This window comes from Mus pahari, chromosome 13, assembly GCF_900095145.1.
Source record: "Mus pahari chromosome 13, PAHARI_EIJ_v1.1, whole genome shotgun sequence".
In the NCBI taxonomy this organism is placed as follows: Eukaryota; Metazoa; Chordata; class Mammalia; order Rodentia; family Muridae; genus Mus; species Mus pahari.
Window position 1 is genome coordinate 77,901,076 of NC_034602.1, and position 18,180 is coordinate 77,919,255.

The 18,180-nt window shown below is 39.5% G+C and overlaps 1 protein-coding gene across 7 annotated transcripts in view; it reads left to right on the forward strand.

The window, feature by feature from the left end:
- The window catches only part of Slc4a4 (solute carrier family 4 member 4), a 326,617-nt gene that overhangs the window by 238,718 nt on the left and 69,719 nt on the right, over window positions 1-18,180 (forward strand). For all 7 annotated transcript variants that reach the window (XM_021210774.2, XM_021210776.2, XM_021210775.2 and 4 more), the window contains 2 exons: window positions 8,873-9,006; window positions 15,344-15,615. In XM_021210774.2, coding sequence (XP_021066433.1) covers window positions 8,873-9,006; window positions 15,344-15,615 — 406 coding nt within the window. The remainder of the gene's footprint in view (window positions 1-8,872; window positions 9,007-15,343; window positions 15,616-18,180) is intronic.

An 18,180-nucleotide genomic window follows, 5' to 3' on the forward strand; every position in this document is an offset into this window, starting at 1 on the left:
TATCTATCTATCCATCATCTATCCATTTATCTATTATCTATCTATCTATCTATCTATCTATCTATCTATCTATCTATTATGTAGCTACCATCATCTATAATCTCTATAACATCTTTTATGAAATATATATGTATCTTATCTATTTATATGCTTGTATATATCATTGTGCATTTGTGTGTGCATGCATGTGTGGAAACAGATCATCTTGAAGTGGCAAAGATCATTTCTCATAGAACTGTGTTCAGAATAAAGCAGTCGAGGCTACAGTGGCTGACAGTTTGATAAAATTGTAATGCCAGCACATATAACTCTGTGTCTTCCCCAGTGTTAGAAGATATATTTTGTCAAGCAGGAAACTCTTAGAAGATGCTGGGGCTTACCAAGAGGACATTTACAAATTTCTTATATAAATAAGTGTGGGCATTATAGTTTAGCTTGGGTTTCTTGGAGCAACTGAACTACTTTGCCAAGGGTTAACCTTACATTCCTATAGAACTCAACCTCAACTTGTGCCCACTTCTCTTTATTAGAGTATAGAGAACCATCAATTCCTGACGTTTAAGAATAGTGCATCACTTATCCTTCTGGGTAAATCCCATTAAGTTGATTCTCTACTTTCCTTGCTGTATAGTAAAGAAATAGTTTTCAGCCTCACTGTTCTGAAATCTTATCCCCTCCATAATTAAACCATGACACCATGCACGCTGATATCATATTTACATTCTTGGTTACCAGACAAGTGTATTTCTCTGCTTATTTAGATACTTTGAAATTGCCTTTAATATTGATATAAAAATACATTCCACTATTTATTACACTTAAGCGTTTTTCATTTTCAGAGCTATTATATGGAGTTGGGCCTGATGGAACAGGGATGTGATTCTAGCTACTCAGGAGGCTGAGGCAGGAGGATTTCAAGTTCAAGGCCAACCTGAGCTACTTAACAAGACTCTACTTTAAAATAGTAAACCAAGAGTTGAAGAAATAGTTCAGTGGTAGGGCACTTGATTAACGTTGGAGAAAGCCCTAGGTTCAGTTGGTCATCCTATAAAGAAAATACTTCTTTGCTAACACAGTGAATAATCACTTAGATTTTGAGGAGGATGTTAGGGTAAAGAATCTTCGAGGAGGCTTGGTGGCAGGCCCTGTGTTATTTAAGAATTGTTCTTCTCTAGCGTAAAGAGAACATATTTTAATGGAAGTGTACATTTGATTGTGAATGACTAAGCATAGTCTAGAGTGAAGACTGAGTGAAGAAAGCCATCTTAATTTTTTTTTCAGGAGTAAATATAATCCTATTTTCACAAACCTTTCAGCAAAAAAGTGCAGTAAGATTTTTAGCATTCTGTGAAATTCGTGATATTTATGGAGCCTAACAGAGCACATTTTAAGAGAACTTGTCTCATAATAAGGAACATTTTTAGCTGGCATCTCCAAATTTGAGGCTTTATTTTAACATTCTGCTGTGCTGAGAGATTTTCACCAATCTGCTCAAGTTGGAAAAGTACCCTTTCTTGTGTCTGTGAGAAAGGTGCTTCTTCACACTGCCTGTCATGCATAGCTTGCAGCAGCAGGATTGACATGAATTGATAATTTACTGAGAAACAGACAATAATATCGGGCTGTCTGACTGTTGCTCTTTGACACCGACATGCTTTTCCTTGAGAAGTAGGAAACACAAAAACTTATTAACCCGTACAGCAGCATATTGTGGCTTCCACGTGCGAAGGAAGAGTAGCCTGTGGGGCTGATACAACTTGATATTTTGGTCGGCCCAAGTAAGCAAGCCTGTTTAGTGACAGAGGAAGAAACCCATCTTGCTTACAGGGTTCTAGAAAGGAACCGTTAGCCTTTCAAAACATGTTTTACAGGCTAAGAAGATGTCTCCGTGGCTAAAGTGTGTGTCTTGGGAGTGCTGAGAGCTGCAGTTGAGATCTCAAGAGCTGCTGACCCCCCCCACATAGATGCTGGAGGGCATGGCAGATCCCCGGAATAATAGCAATCTGGTGGCAGAGACAGGATATCCCTGGAGCAAGCCTGCTAGCTGGAGTAACTATACTTGTGAGGTCTGGGCACAGTTGAGAGTTGTTTCCTCAATATATAAGGTAGTGGATAATCAATGAAGACTCCTGACGGCAACCTTTCCCCCATCCCCCCCGCCTACATGTGTATGTACATACACACACGCACACTCCACTTACCTGCACATAGCATGAGTGGACACACACCCCTCCACATGCAAATCTTGCTTTAGCAGTTCTGAGTAAAGTTTAATTGACAGAAGTTAAGTCATTGATACTTTTTTATTAGAAAGATGTTTGTCAGCTTTGTTTGTTTGATGATCAGAAAATTAAAGTCACCTGGATAAGATAGGGCATGATGCCAAAGTAAAAATTTATCATGTTTAGCTTATGGCTATTTTGAAAATAGCTTCTCCAATATGACATTTTCATTGTATCTTTTCATACATATTGCAAAACATAAATACACAGGTAGATAAACATGTAGGATATTATGTAAATGAGGTTATATATTCATATTTTATGACATTTATATTTTGTGGGCATTTCCTACTTTAATAGGTTCTTTAACATAATTCTAGTGGCTATCACATGATATATGCACTATAATTTATTTAATAAATTTATATTCTCAGTTTGTCCCAGTTTTCTCTTTTATAAAGAATACTGTGATCATCAACTATATACTTATTATTTATAATTATCTCCTTAAGGTAAGTCCCTAACAACATTATTGTGCAATATATTGATTATTTATTTCAAATTATACTAACAAAGGTTATCCTAATTCATATTCCTACCAATAGTGGGCAGGAGTACCCACATGCCCACCCACCCCTTTTCATCCTAGATTCTCCCTTTTGTTATGCTGTGTATTGAAAAAGAATGGCTTGCTTTGATTTGATCCCACTCCTGTTGTTTTAATGAGCCTGGGTATCCATCCGCATCGATACCGACTATCCATCCTTCCCTGTGCTTGTATTCTTGCTGTATTCTCCTTTGGGGACATTTAATTTCTCTTCTTAACTCCCTGTATAATAAAGGTGTTTTCCTTTACTTATTCGGCAAAGATTTACTAAGCGTTTTTCTAATGCCATGATGTCTTTTAACTGTGTGTGTGGTGTCTCTGGCTGTACAGATTTTAACTTTAGCACTCAAGCCTTCCCACCCCCCCCACCCCCGCCCTTGTCTCTTGTTTGCACGCTATATTTAAAGAGGCTTCCCCTCCCAAAGATTAGAAAAATATTTCCCCACATACTTCAGCCCTTTTATGTTCTCGTTTAGTTGTTTTGTACATCTGGAATTGATTTTTTTTGTGTAATGTTAGACTAGAGTTGGCTGTTTCACATACATGTTCACAGCTCTTCAAAGAACATAAGGCATCTCTATCTTGCCCCTTATCCTATTCCCAGAGAGTACAAACTCTCTTGCTGAAGTCCTGGGCTCACACTTTTCTCAAACAGAGATGTAGTTTGTCTTTCCTAATTATTTAGTTCCTGCTGCCAGGGTGGTCTGAAATCCTGTTTAAGACACGCATAACAGCAGGGGCATGACCATGCAGGACAGGAATGATAGAGGGTGAAGCTGCCTCAATGTGGGATTAAAAACAAAGGCTCAACAGCCAGCCTTCTGTCATTGCATGTGTGACTAGCTCTTAGGCTCTTGTGAAGGAGGGAGGGAGATGTCCAATGGGTATACCTCAAACTTGGACCTCAAGAGAATCACCTGGGAGCTCTGAGAATTCATTCTCTAGGCTTCATCTCCTGTCCTTTTGCAGAGATGCCGACTTAATTGCTCGGTGTGAATATGAAGGATTAGTGTATAACAAACAAATCAACACATGGGCTTTCTCAAGTAATTCTCATGTGACCTGAATTTGACCTCAATACTTGCATTCCTTCTTTCCTTAAAATTTTTTATTTATTTTAGAGTGTGTGTGTGTGTGTGTGTTTCTTGCATGTGTGCATCCGACACGTGCCCGGTGTCTGCAGAGGCCAGGGGTGTATTTCTGATCCACTGGAACTGGAGTTACAAAAAGTTGTGAGGGGCACCATGTGGGTTCTGAGAACTGAATCCAGGCTCTCTGCAGGAGCAAATGTGTGCTCTTAACTGCTAAGCTGCTTCCCTCGTCCCGCTTGTATCATTCCTAACTTACTTTTAATAATGGGATTTAGCTTCTACTGGGACATGACATTAAAATCCTTGCAGGTTTCAGCACTCACAAGGTGAAGGTGGGCATGAGATTGATTGTCAGCCTAGACAACAAAGAAGTCAGGCTGAACTACAAACTAAGACCTTTGCTTAAACAAACAAACAAACAAACAAGCAAACACACAAACACACAAAACAGTAAACATTGCAGTTGAGCCGGTTTTGCCTTACTGTTTCTTGCGGCATCAGCCGCTTGGTTTCTTTTCCTTGGCTGAACTTCAGATTCAAGGACTCATCTACATAAATTCAATTTTATTATTCGGCAGGCTGGACTGTTCATGAGCTCATTTTTCTCTCTTTATGAATATGAAATGAAACAACAATAACAAAAAACATTTTTAAAGCTTGTCATATCACAGTGATATTGGTGAATAGCACTGTCATTGAGTACAACTGAAATATTTTATTTTCTAAGTTCTACTAGTTTGCAAATTGTCTAAGAAACAGAAAATCTGGTGTTTTTCTTAGCCTTTATGCTGTTTCTTCCCTTTCTCTTATGGCTGCCAAGCAAGCTCTCCTGTACAGGCTAACAATTGTGAACCAAAACAACATGGTCCTTCCTAGAAAGGCTATAGAGTCTCAAACATTATTTTGTGGTGTCATGTCAAGATAAATTGCAATGAGGTGAAGGTATGCATCTTTAATGTCTAATATCCAACTCTCCTGAGCCCTCGCTTTCCGTTGCTATGGGGGTCATGCCACTCCCAGTAGTCACAGAAGTCTGACATTTTAAACTCGGCTGCATTTGAACATTTCTTTTGCCTCTTCCTCCTATGGTTTATATTTCTCTATGCTTGATTTTGAAGGTTTGAGACGTGTTCTACTTTTTCTGGCTGTGTTGAGAAGCAGAGGCTATCTTGGGCTAAATTTCACACCCTCCTGCAAGCAGAGAAACAGTTGCAAGTTGTTTTGTGTGAGAGTTTTGATTTGGATCCTGTCACATAAATAGACTGTTTTGTTTTGATTTTAAGCATCCATTTTAATGTAAGAATTAACTCTTCAGGCCATAGTGTTGCCCCCAACATATCTATATTTTAAGGCAGAATTCAAGAGACCCTGCCCCTTCCTACAAAGGACTCTTCTCTATTTAAGCCATTCCTTCCAGCTTTCCTTCTTCCTGTTTTGAAGGAAAAAGAAGTAATAATTCCTGGGTGTGGGGAAGGGGGTGAGAAAGGCACAGGGAAGAGACCTAATCTTACATCTCTACTTCATGTTCCACTGTGCTCTGAGTTCTTTTCCATTTAATCCAGCAGTTCTCAGCCTGTGGGTCATGACCCCTTTGGGGGTCGTGTATCAGTTACCCTACAAATCAGGTTGTTGCGGTAAATCTCCAACCCAAATATGCCCCCGCAATGAAAACACGACTCAATTAATATGAATACATGTTGTTCGCCTAGACTGGGCAGATCTACCACTACACTACCATCTTCCACATCTAGGAGACCCCTTAGAACTTGTGGTTTCTCCAGGCCATGTGCTTCTGCTCCGCTTTTCTTCTTCCTCCTCCTCCTCCTCCTCTGCGTCCTGCATATCCATTACGGCACATAACAGTAGCAACATTACAATTATGAAGTAGTAACAAAATAATTTTATGGTTGAGGCAGGGGGTCACCACAGCATGAGGAACTGTATTAAAGGGTTGCAGCATCAGGAAGGTTGAGAGCCATTGCTCTGATCCAAGTAATGATCTAGTGAGGTAGCAATAGGCTTGGCAGAGATACTTGGCTCTAGGGCAGTGACTGGTGGAGCTGATGTAAGCTCACATAGTCCTATGTCTGCAGGTGCTGATCCAGCTGGCTGAGACCTTAGGGATCATCAAGCCCCCCCACTTCTTTATCTTATATCCAAATAAGCATGTGGCATATGAGAGGCTGCTGCTGTTCAAAAAGCTTTTAGCCACCAGAGACTGTTATAGGCATGTCCCATAGTCTGTCTGATCTAACATGCAGATTAGGGGTTATGCTACGACTGTGACACAGCCTTTAAGGCACCTGGAGGCTGTGAATGCAGAACCCATTTCTCTACTCTGTTGCCATTTAATTTCCATTTATTTTATTACTTGAAAGAAGCGAAGTGACATTCTGAAGATCGTCGTCGGATCTCTTGTGGCAGAACAGTCTAGACTCTGGATTTCTTGATTGCTGGCTGTCTGCTTCTCCTGCTGGCTCCCTGTAGGAATCCTCTGATAGGAAGGGAGGAAGGAGGAAGGCCAACCAAGAGTGTCAGGACACTCTGTGTCCCCTCATGTCCCCCGAAGCCCAGCCAACTGCACCTTTGTGAAGTGCTAAGAAATTCTTTCCTTCTAGAAGTCAGATGTGGGAGTATCTCTAAGACTCGTGGCTGTTGACAAGACATGACTCAAAGAAGTTCTCTTTTAAAATTCAGTAGTGGCAAACACTGGATAGGATAAATCTTAAAAGGTGTTTACAGTGGTATGTTTTATAAGTTCCGTTGACCTCTAGTTACAGTGAGCGTTATTCATTGCCTCGGATTATTGAAGAAAAAAAAAATTCTGGGTCGTGAATAGGAATATGTCAAAATGTGGTGAAAATGGTTCTTTTCTCAGAATTGCTGCAAGCCTCTCTCAGCTTAAGCAAGTTTCCAGTGCAGTGTGTATAATAAATCACCTGTCTCTACTTCAGAATTGTCAGCCACAGAATGGAAAACTAGCACTTACGAAGGGATCAAGCGCTGCAATAAAAATAATCTGCCTTTGAGTCATCACGTGGCTTCCATAAATCACCGTGGTTTTCTGGAAGAAACGGTTGCCGTCTTTACTAATTGAGCAGCCAGGGCTCTTGACCTTTGATAAGGAGACCTAGGGTGTCACTTGGGCTTGTCTTTGGTTCCTTCAGCACTAGTTGAGAGCCTGCAAAGCTCGTGGAGGGATGGTGGGCAGCAGGATGGGAGGAGAAACAGAAGATGCAGGAAGACCTTGTTCCTGTCCTCCCCGAGATTGATGGCTCTGTCAAGCCAAGCTGAGGATCTGAAATCTCAAGTTCCTCCTTTCCAATTTTACATTCCGCCTTACGCCCAGCCTGAGCCGTGTTTTGGTCCTATGCTAAGGATAAGACATAGGGGTTCTTTGGTGTCTAATGGAGAATGATACAGTCTCTTTGCCTATTAAATACGCTTAGACTGTGTCATAAATGACACGTTTTATACTACCGTGTAAGTGGATCATCTGGTCAGTTGGATTGTTTAAATTCTTAGCTTTTAGCGGATCTATAAAAAAATAAATAAAGGTAAAATTGTGAAAGCTCCCTGTTTATGGTCAGGACCTAGCAATTTCCCTATCTAGGATTTTCCACACCTTTAATACTTGCAAAGAGAGATGTGTGGTTAGATGGGCACACACATCCAATAGCTCTTATCCACAGTGCATGCACATTGCTTAACTCACCTCACTATCACAATGTCAACAAGCAAGAAATCAGGACAGTATTATATGGGGGGACAGGGGACCCTTTCGGGCTTGTCCATCACTCCTGCTAGATTCAAACCTGTACTCTCCACAACATGATTAAGGAAGGTCGTTTTGTAAGTTAGTGATTCTTTTGTATGTTGCTTCCTGTTGTGCTAAAGGAAAAGAATGAGTTGATGTTCAGAGGTGTCAACAAAAGCTTTCACTATATAATGTCTCTGCACAGTTATTGCCTCTGACTGTAAAATTTCTTGAAGCTTTTATGCAGTTTGCATTAGACTATGTGTTAGCACTGAATGACAATCATTGTCTGTCATCAGCAGCAATTTTTTTTTTTTTTTTTTTTTTTTTTACTTTTTACAATTGGTGGCTTAAATATTGCAAATGTTCAACTGAAAGCTATTGTTGACAGTTAATGGTTGTTGGGGGAGGAAGAGTCAGTTTTCCTCTGGAATGTGGCCTCTGCAAGGTTGCTCATATTCCAGCAGATAGCCCTTTATATTCACTCACACATATGCAACACTTACTGGACTTAGTGGGTTATGAGGAGAAAAAGAAGAGAGGGGATATTAAGTTGGGAGGTGATATGGCGGCTGGAGGTGTCCAGGAATGATTCAGTATGGCGAAATGGGGTAGATATAATCAGAATGCGCGTTTACACGGATGAAATGAAAACAGGCATGGAATAATTGTTAAAAAGGCATCCTGCCTTTGTCCCCTTCATTCTCAGCCTCCACCTTTCAAATATTCTCTGTTAGGGAAAAAAAAAAAAAAGGCTTTCTGCTTAATTTGTAGCTACTCAAAAGTACCTACTAAGTGCAAGATATAATGGCACTGAAGCAAACAATGAAGAAACACAAGGAGAAAAATAGATTTTTAAAAAGAATACTGATCAATTCTTCTGTTTGGTGGGCTTATCGAGTATGATTTTTATTGACGGATCCCTCAATACGTTTTTTAAGTAATGGTCAGGGATGCTGTTCCCGTCTTAGTCATGGCTGCATTGTCGAACAATCAACTCTTGGCAATAGCGAAGATTTATGTTATGTGTGTGCAAAGACCTGCGGTGTTATTTCATGGACTCTTGTTTTATTTGCTAGGGAGTGTATTATAAACATGCACAGCTCCATTCTTTGGCTGACATCACAAATAGGAAGAAGAGATATGGGCTCTTCGGTTTGCTTTTGCTTTACCACCTGCATGTTCTTTCTTGTAGGGTGTGTTGGAGAGTTTCCTGGGCACTGCTGTCTCCGGAGCCATCTTCTGCCTTTTTGCGGGTCAACCGCTTACCATCTTGAGCAGCACGGGACCAGTGTTGGTGTTTGAGAGGCTTCTTTTTAACTTCAGCAAGTATGTATCTGTCTGTCTGTCTGCCTGCCTGCCTGTCTGTCTGTCTACCTGCCTGCCTGGTTATTGGTTCTCTTATGTTGTTCCATCTGGAGGAAGCACAAAGTAGCCGTGAAATAGATCTAAGAAGCTGCCAAAATACTGGAGCGATAAGATTTGGAAGTCAAAAGTGCCTTAATGATTAAGTTGTCCAGAGCTTAGTTTACAATCATTTCAAGAGGCCCATCTGTTGTGCTTTCTGCTCACTCCTTCCCCGAGAATTCTCTTCCACATTGGCTTGTTTTATGTCCTAAAGGCTGACTCCCAAGGATTAAAAGCCCCAGATGCCTTTGCCCTCCAGGGCTTCCCGCTGGTTTAGATAATGAAGAGAGAGCAAAGTTTCAGGATGTCATGTTCTCTCATCATCCCCTGCTTTCAACACAGCAGCCTGGCTTGCTTCCTGACACTGGCCTCTGTCAGGTGGCCTGTCTAGCCTAGTTTTAGCTCACCAGGCTCTTGTAACTCCATTCCTTGTGTGACCTTTAAAAGCCCAAGATTGATAATGGCTTCCTCGCTCTAGTTAGCTCTGAGTGGATCTGCACTGCCTTTTTAAGGGGAGGGGGAGTTAAGCTTTTGTGAATAGCCTGTTAATTTTATTTTCCTTGGGTCCCATGTTAAAATGCCCCTTTCTGTCATGATACTGAAACAGTGAAGAAACAAAATGACTTGTGCTAGGTTGTCTGGTTCATTCATGAAAGAAACTGAATGTTCTTCCTGTGGTTCCCCTGTTCTTCACTGAAGATTGAGCATCTAGAACTCAGATGGATAGTAGTGATGCCAATATTTTCATTTAGAAATTGATGGATCATTTTAAATGGGGGTGGGGTGGGTAATTGAGATAAGGAAATTATTTAATTTATTTTTTATTTTTTATTTTATATTTTTCACAGGAATAGATTCAAAGTAAAATTGGGTATTCTTGTCTATCTCTGCTGTGTTTGCTATACTTTTAGGACAGGATTGCCTTTACTAGATGTTCTCAGTGCTTAGATCATGGTTTGATGTGTCCTGTGGGCATCCCTTTGCAGAATTTCCATATCCTGTATTGTTGCCCATTGCAGGATTTTAATTTTAGAACAGCCAGTGTCTCCACAGTAACTACACTTGTTACTTCTCTGTGGCCATTCTACGAGACTCTGACAAACTGTAACTCAGAGGAGAAAGGGTTTATGCTGACTTACAGTTCACTGCTAGGCAAACATGGCTAAAAGAAGTGTGAGGGGGGCCTGGAGGAGGAGAAAGAATAGGAAATGGGGCCAGGCCATACAACCTCAGGGTTCTACTTCCTTCAGCAGGCTTCCGCCTTCTGAAACTCCCATCCCTTTCCCGTATAGTACTACCAGCTGGTGATCATGTGTGTTCTAACCCACAACCCTGGGGGGCACATTTCATATCAAACCAAACCATAACAGTACTTGTGGACTTAACGGCTTTCACAGAACTTTTGAAATTGTGAAAACGGATCAGAAGTTAAATGAGACAATGTGGGGTTGAAACCTCTTTAAAAAAAAAAAAAAAAAATAGCTGGGCAGAGAACATCAGTGAAAAACCTTCTGAGCACTTGAAGTTGCAATGATTAAATAGAACTGTGACGTTTCTGTAGAACATTATTACGAATTTCTCCTTCACCATAATTCTGAGAGGGACATGGAAAGAATTTTATTCATGTCAGTTTATAGAGAGAGTCAAAACAGTTTTTATATGTTTAAGAAAACATTTTGTGAGACAAGAAAGGCTTCATGGGAAGATTAAACAAGTGTGTGCTATAAACAGGAACAAACAGACAGAGGCTTGCCGCAAGATTTATTGGATGCAATGTGATCAGAGTCTGAATCTACAGAAAATGTTTGCGCCTTAGTTTGTTTTACTTTTTGTAGGCTACAGAGTATTTCCTTCCACCAAGGGAGTGAGTTCCTTTCTCACTTTCCCTTCTGTTTCATCATAATTGGTTCTGTTACATAGTTTCCAGCAATTTATTTGAAAACAGTTGTAAAGCAACGAGAAACATTTGCAAAACTGCCTTAAACCCAATGTCGCCTATTATGTGACAAATGGTACTTTTATTCACCGCGCTGTGAATTTATTCATTTACTTCTCTTCAAATCCCAGTAACGCTGCTATTTCCTCAGGACACAAAGTTATTTGTAGCGCACTGTTTCCCAAAGCTGCTTTGACCCGCCATCAAGCTTCAGATGCTCCATGGAAAAAAAGCTTCCTAGTGTGTCTTGGAAATAAAGTCCAGTCTCCATTTGGTCATTTCCTCTTCAGTCCACCAAAGAATCAAGATGGTTGTCCAGTCACGAGACTATTACTTCATCTTGCCCAGCTTTGCCCCAACGTATTTTTTCCCTTTCGGGAGCTGTAGTTGAATCCTTGTTTCTCAGGATCAGAGTAGTCATCACAGATTACCAATTGGTCTGCTACTAAGGTTCTCATCTTCCAGTTCTTCTTGAAACTGTAAACACTGTGAATTCATAGCAGTGCTGTTGTTTTAGTTAGTGATTTTATTTGAGTTCATTCTCACTGAACTACGCCGGCGGTTTGAAAGTCTCTTTGAATAGCGAGTTTGGTGTATACTGTTGAGTTTCTAAGATTTAAACTTGGATGTATATTTGTCCTCTGTGTCCAAACTCATGATATTTTAATTGCTAACAATTAATGGATTTGTCTCCTAGCCTCTCTTGCAAACATCAATTCTATAACAACTTCTAGCATTCTTGGAACAAATCTGGAGGGCCTTAGCTTTCAGTCTTGCGCATGGTAGGGAGTGCTGATAATTTTAGTATGTGGAAGACAGGCAGAGGAAGTGCTCTGACTTCGAGGCCAGCTATATATATTGAGTTGTATATTGAGTTCCATGCAAGCCTAGACTATTGAGTGAGCCCCTATCTCAAAAGCAAAACAGAAAACCAACCAACCAACCAAAAAGAAAAAGATCAAAGTTTTAAAATTTTAAGAAAAAATGCTGTTTGGCTCAATTGGTTAGTAAAACATTCCTTAACTTTTGGAGCTATCTCATGTGATAATGTAAACTCTCTCAATTCTTAGGGCATTTTCCCCCCTGTAGTCTGCTTAACCTACACAGACATAGCGATAAGTAGTAGAGTTTACACAGACGTGCGTGGCATTAAGCAGTAAGAGATGTAGATACACACAGGACTGGAATAGAAGGTAAAGCTGTTGTTGAAATATCTGAAGATCTATAGAACATGAATCACACTAAAGTTCATAATTTCCACTTATTTTTTTCTCTTTTTCTCTATTCTGTTTTTCATACAACAGGATGTAGCCTATCCACATTTACCCAAAGTCCATGCATTTAAATGTTAATCTCTCCAGAAATAGACTTGTGGCAACACACAATACTGTTTTGCCATATATCTGCAGGCCCTGTATCCCTGTCAAGCTGACAGAAAATTAACTATACTCGTGTGTAAGAAACTTTAAAATCTAGCATTCTATAATTATTTCCTAGCTCTATGTAGTAACTCACAGGCCACTGCCAGTCACTGTCGTAGTCAAGACATGAGCTACAGGATTGCTCTCCTCCATTTATAATGAATGTATTAGTCTCCTCTTAATGAGCAAGAGTGTTGTTCTGGGTGGAGGAGTAGAATTCTCTTCTATGAGCAGTTGGGAAGTCATTGGAACGTTTCAGCTGAGGTGCATGATCAGCACTTAAAAGATCATATTGGCCCCCGTGTGGAACATTGCTTTGAGTAGGGCAAATACTCAAGTAGACAGATATCAGTAAATGAGTGAGTTCAGAGGTTTTTTAATCAGGCAAAGATTTAGCTGCTCAAACTGAGTTGATGATAAGAAACAAGGCAATATGATACCTTTGGGAAAGTGTTCAGACAGTGGCTAACAGTTATCAGAAACCTGTTGTCTAGAAACAAGGCCAAGATAATCAAGTATGCAGGATTCTTGGTTCTTAGGTTCTATCTTTGCTCTCATCACGTTATGAAATAAAATGACAAACTTATGAATTAGCAATCATTAAAAAAAAGCTCTCACTCTCTACCTTATTAAAAAGATAACCAGTACACAGTCATGAAATATCAATGCTTGACCCATCATTTTCTATCAATCTTGACCTAGAAGAAATAGGCAGAGTACTGAAAGAGAGTAGCCGAATTCAGATGATGACAATGATGGACCATTCCCAGACTTCTGTGGAACAAGCCCAGGCAGAGCACAGATACTTCACATACAGCGATAGTAAAAGGATGTCCTCTCTGTGGGCATCAAATGAGAACCAGTAGTGTTTGGCTGCAGCTTGGCAGGGCAAACTCTTTTGATCTGCTAACAGCCCACGCTTCTCCTCTCTCCTCTTCCTAAGGACACTTTATTCAGAGTGCACATTGCAGGGTAACTTAGACCACATATCTTTTAGACTACTCTTTCACTTCCTGACCTGACTTTTCTTAGTCTGGAACATTCCTTTATACGTATTCTCAAACACCTTGATGTCCTTTCTGCAACTTCATTGCCTCCCAAAGTTACTTACTCTCTTCTCTCATGATACCGTCACTTGGCATTTTATATTATAACTGTCTTTATCATTTTGTCTCCTTCTGTTGAAGACAGATCTTAGTTAAGCACACACTACATACTAACATTACTGCTATCTTCATTAGCCAGGACACTATCCAGTATATTACCCTTTAGGCATCTTTTAAGTAGTTTACTCTGTACACTTCATGAATATCAATTTTAAAAACTCTTTTTTTTTTAAATTTAAGCTTATTCTTTAACAATTTCATACATGCAGCATGGTTATACTCTCTCTTATCTCCCTTTCATCCCTATGAACTCTCTTTTCATCCCCAGAAGTTTTTTTCTAAGACTGATAGCCTTTTTAATGTTTTATCACCCACCTAGTTCAACGAGGGTCTTTTGTGCGACCATACTTGGTATTTTTCATTGGAGTCTAGCAGGTTTGCTAGTAGGTAGGCAAGTGAGGGCAATAACTTCCAGTCTGCCAGAATTTACCTACAGCTAATAGGTAATCCTTGAGTTACAGGACTCCATGAACCTGTTCCCTACCAATGCTTGACTATTGGTGATCTCATTAAAAAAAAAAAAAAAAAAAAAAAAAAAAAAAAAACTAGTGTAATAAACAGCAACTGTGGAAATTTGGGATTGTAATTTTTTTCTTCCCCCAAAGATAGTACAGATGTCTTCAGTCTCTTATATTCCTTGTGGCCCCTTTGCTACAGAACTCTTGAGCATTGCAAGAAATAGGTATCAAGAGATAAATGCAAATATCTGTGTAGGGCTGAGCAGTCAATCATCACTTAGCATCAATATCATGAGAATTCAAAACCTCTGGTTTCAATGTCACTCACTAGGAAGAGAGACTTTCTGATTTAAGTAAAGGTACATTTGTCTGCAAACATTAACATTTAGTAGTCATTTTTATACTGTATCCGTTTAAGTAGACAGCAATATTAAATTCCTGCCTAGGCCCTGGGACCTTGCCTGTCATGCATTTTTAGCAGGTTTATAGTACCAAGCACAGGACAGCAGCCCTCAACTCCAATCAGAAAGTAATTGGTTTAATTTAAAACAGTCAGGCTACTGTCACACAACTATGTCTGTCTGTCTGTCTGTCTATCTATCTGTTAAGTTGGTATTTTAGTTTATAGGGTTCAATGTTGGATAAGAGCCTGGATATAGTTCCGTACTCAGAAGCCTGCATAGTACAGAAGTTATTATTTGAAAGCAATAATTAATGACACCCCCCCAGTAAAACGTTTTAGAGTATTTCTTTCTTTGTGGGTGTGTGCGTGTGTGTGTGTGTGTGTGTGTGTGTGTGTGTGTGTGTGTGTGTGTGCTGGATCTGAGTGTATTTTTGTCCAAATGAACACCAGACTTTTAATACAGAAGAAAAAACAAGAAAAGCCAGGTGAACACATCTGCCAAGTTACAGTGACACAAAACAAAAAGAATGTATACATAAAAAGATGGCAGGAGTCAGGCTGCATTTGCCACTTAATTAAAAAGATCAGCTAAACACCTGAACCAGGTGAGTGCTCTGATGCAATGCTAGTCTATTGTTAAACCCACCACCAGGGGTTCTTTAGTAAATTGTAGAGTATTTCTTAAAGGTAGCATAGTAATATCATGTAACCAAATCCTGAAAATTTTCTGGATAAAAATTAACTTTTATATACAGAGTATCTGAAAGTGATCTCGTGTCTTAAAGGCATTTTAGTTGGTTTATATTCTGCATATATATCCTGGAGAAACAGTCAAAATACCTGTTTGGTTTTGTTTGTTTGCTTTTTCTTCCCAGGGACCATAATTTTGATTACTTGGAGTTTCGTCTTTGGATTGGCCTGTGGTCAGCCTTCTTGTGTCTCGTCCTGGTGGCCACTGATGCGAGCTTCCTGGTTCAGTACTTCACCCGTTTCACGGAAGAAGGTTTCTCCTCTCTCATTAGCTTCATCTTCATCTATGATGCTTTCAAGAAGATGATCAAGCTAGCAGATTACTATCCTATCAACTCTGATTTCAAAGTGGGTTACAACACTCACTTCTCCTGCGCTTGCCTGCCACCTGACCCAGGTAAGGAAACCTTGGGTCTAGCTTGCCCTGATGCTCTGTGGAGGAAGCTGTGAGTTCCTGTTTGCACAGTTGCAGTATGGTGTAATGTTTCTTTGAAAGGATCTTACCTGATTTTCTCTGAGGAGTCATAGTACTGAATTTGACATATAAGCTATCTGAGTATGGTACTCAATGATACAATGACTTCAGGATCACTGGGATGGTAATGAAGCCAGCTCAGTACTTGTGATTACCTCAAACTGCAGTACTTACAAGGAACAGATGTCTACATTGTTCTTAGTTTTATGAGGTAATTGGGGAGGCTCAGGCATGTATATAATGAGTCTAAAGATCAGATGAACCCAATTCTCTGAACTTCTATTTCACATTTTACTGTTTCTTGTCTGCTATGAGAATCTCTTCCTTTACATGATGTTTAAGTAGATGATCTTAAACTATAGAAAAAAAAGAAATACTAATTCAATTTTTATAAGTTGAGACATGGAATTTAAAAAGGAAGTTCAAATTAGAGACATTTAATGGATAAGTGGGGCCTTTTAGTTTAATTCTGGTGGTGAGCAATGTCATTAAGGAGGGAAAGTCCAAGAAGAAGCTGAGAAGAAAGGGAGGCAGGCAGTCATGTGAACATATACATATATGTGCATATATATATGTGTATATATGTTTCTCCTAAGTACATGTATGTGTATATATATATGTTTATATACGTATATACATAAACTAATATACACATACATTTACTTATACATATATACATATATACTCTGTACATGTATAATATTTATATACATATGTATATATATATAAATCTGCTACTAGTATGAATATATATGTGTATATACACATACATATATTCACATATACACTAGTAGCAAATTTTTATTGTGAAGCCAGGAGAGATTAAGCTAACATTTGAGTGAGGCTTCTGATAAATTATAATTTAATATACATCTTCATAATTTAATATCCATATATTCAAACTTAAATCAATATAAGGTTTTTTGATAAATGTGTTCAAAGTCATATGTAATATTTTTTAGAGTAATCATCATTGATTTATAGGGCACAAGGCTATGAGAACCCACTCTGAGCAATATACACTAGATTGCTATTATAGACTCATGGATTGGTGTTTGTATTGTATAATTTAATGACATAGTATTGTAAATACCATGATCTATAGTTAACTATAGATTGGTGTTACCTAAAGTGAAAATTGATATACATTTCACACTTTTTGAGTTATGTCTAATGGATGGAGTCCAGTAGAATCCTAAGGCGGTATTAGCATGAATGTAACGTATATTCATGGAATATCCACTTTCACTTCTGCATTCTGAGGCTCAGCCTTCTTCTATTCATAGTAAAGTAAATGTGATTGCACTGTAGGCCAGACACAAAATGCATATGCATGTAAAATTCAAGGGTTTTTGTGTTTGTGGGAGGCTGTTGGTGTAACTCATCCTCTGGGCATCCAGGACTTCACAACCACACCTCTTCTTGTCTCGGTTGAGGATGATAAACATACATGAATATAAAGCCTGTACTTAAGAGCAAGGCAGAGAACTATGATAGAGATTTCAATATTCAGATGAGCATGAGATTTGCATAATTTTAACAGACTTGAGGTGGTAGTACATGAAATATCTCATAGATTATACAATACTGTGAGCTGACTTGCTATACAAGTCTGAGTATACAATCATCAAGCTTTTCTAAAAGAAAACAATTGCCCCTCAGTGTTTCGTGGTCTGAGATGTTTGGGAAACTGGATGAGGGCTTTGTCAGTACACCACCAGGCACAAAAGAAAGGTCTAGTCTTGGCCCCATTCTACCTGTGGCTAGTGGAAACTTTCACTATTTCTTCTAATTGGATGGTGGAAGACAAGTTGATACAGGACTAAGGGAACCATCAGTGAATGTGTTCAAATTGAGAGAGAAGTGGCAGGGGGGGTGGGGACAGACAGAGATAGAGAGGGGGAGAGGGAGAGGGAGGGGGAGGGGGAAGAGAAAGAAAAGAAGAATGGGAACAGAGAGATAGGAGGAGATTTTCTTTGAAATTCCCCTTCCAAGGGGGATCTTTGTGTGGAAAGTTGGCCATAGGGGCTGAGCCGGCTTCACATATGCAGTGCTGGTACAAGCTACAAGATTATAGCTTCCTTCTACCTGTGTCCCTTAGGTTCTGTGAAGCCCCAGCCCTGACATCCACAATTCCCCTTCCCTCTAGTCAGCATCAGTATAGCTCTCCTGGTTTAAGTACCAGTTGCCTGATATTAAATGTATGACTGGAGCAAGTTCCTCCTCACCGCGTAGCTTGGTCTCACCTTCATCTATAAAATGTGGTTAATAATAGTACCTTTTTAGAACTGTCTTAAAGAAGGCAGATATGGTGGTGCATGCCTGTATTCCAGACCTTGTCAGGCAGAGGCAAGAGGATATAAGTTCCAGCTAGCCTGGGCTATCTAGTATCAACCTTGTATCAACTCCTCCAGTGAGTTAATGCAGAGAGCTGTGCTTACATTGTTTTCTAGCATGTAATGAATTATTCAATGCTACCTGCCTTGT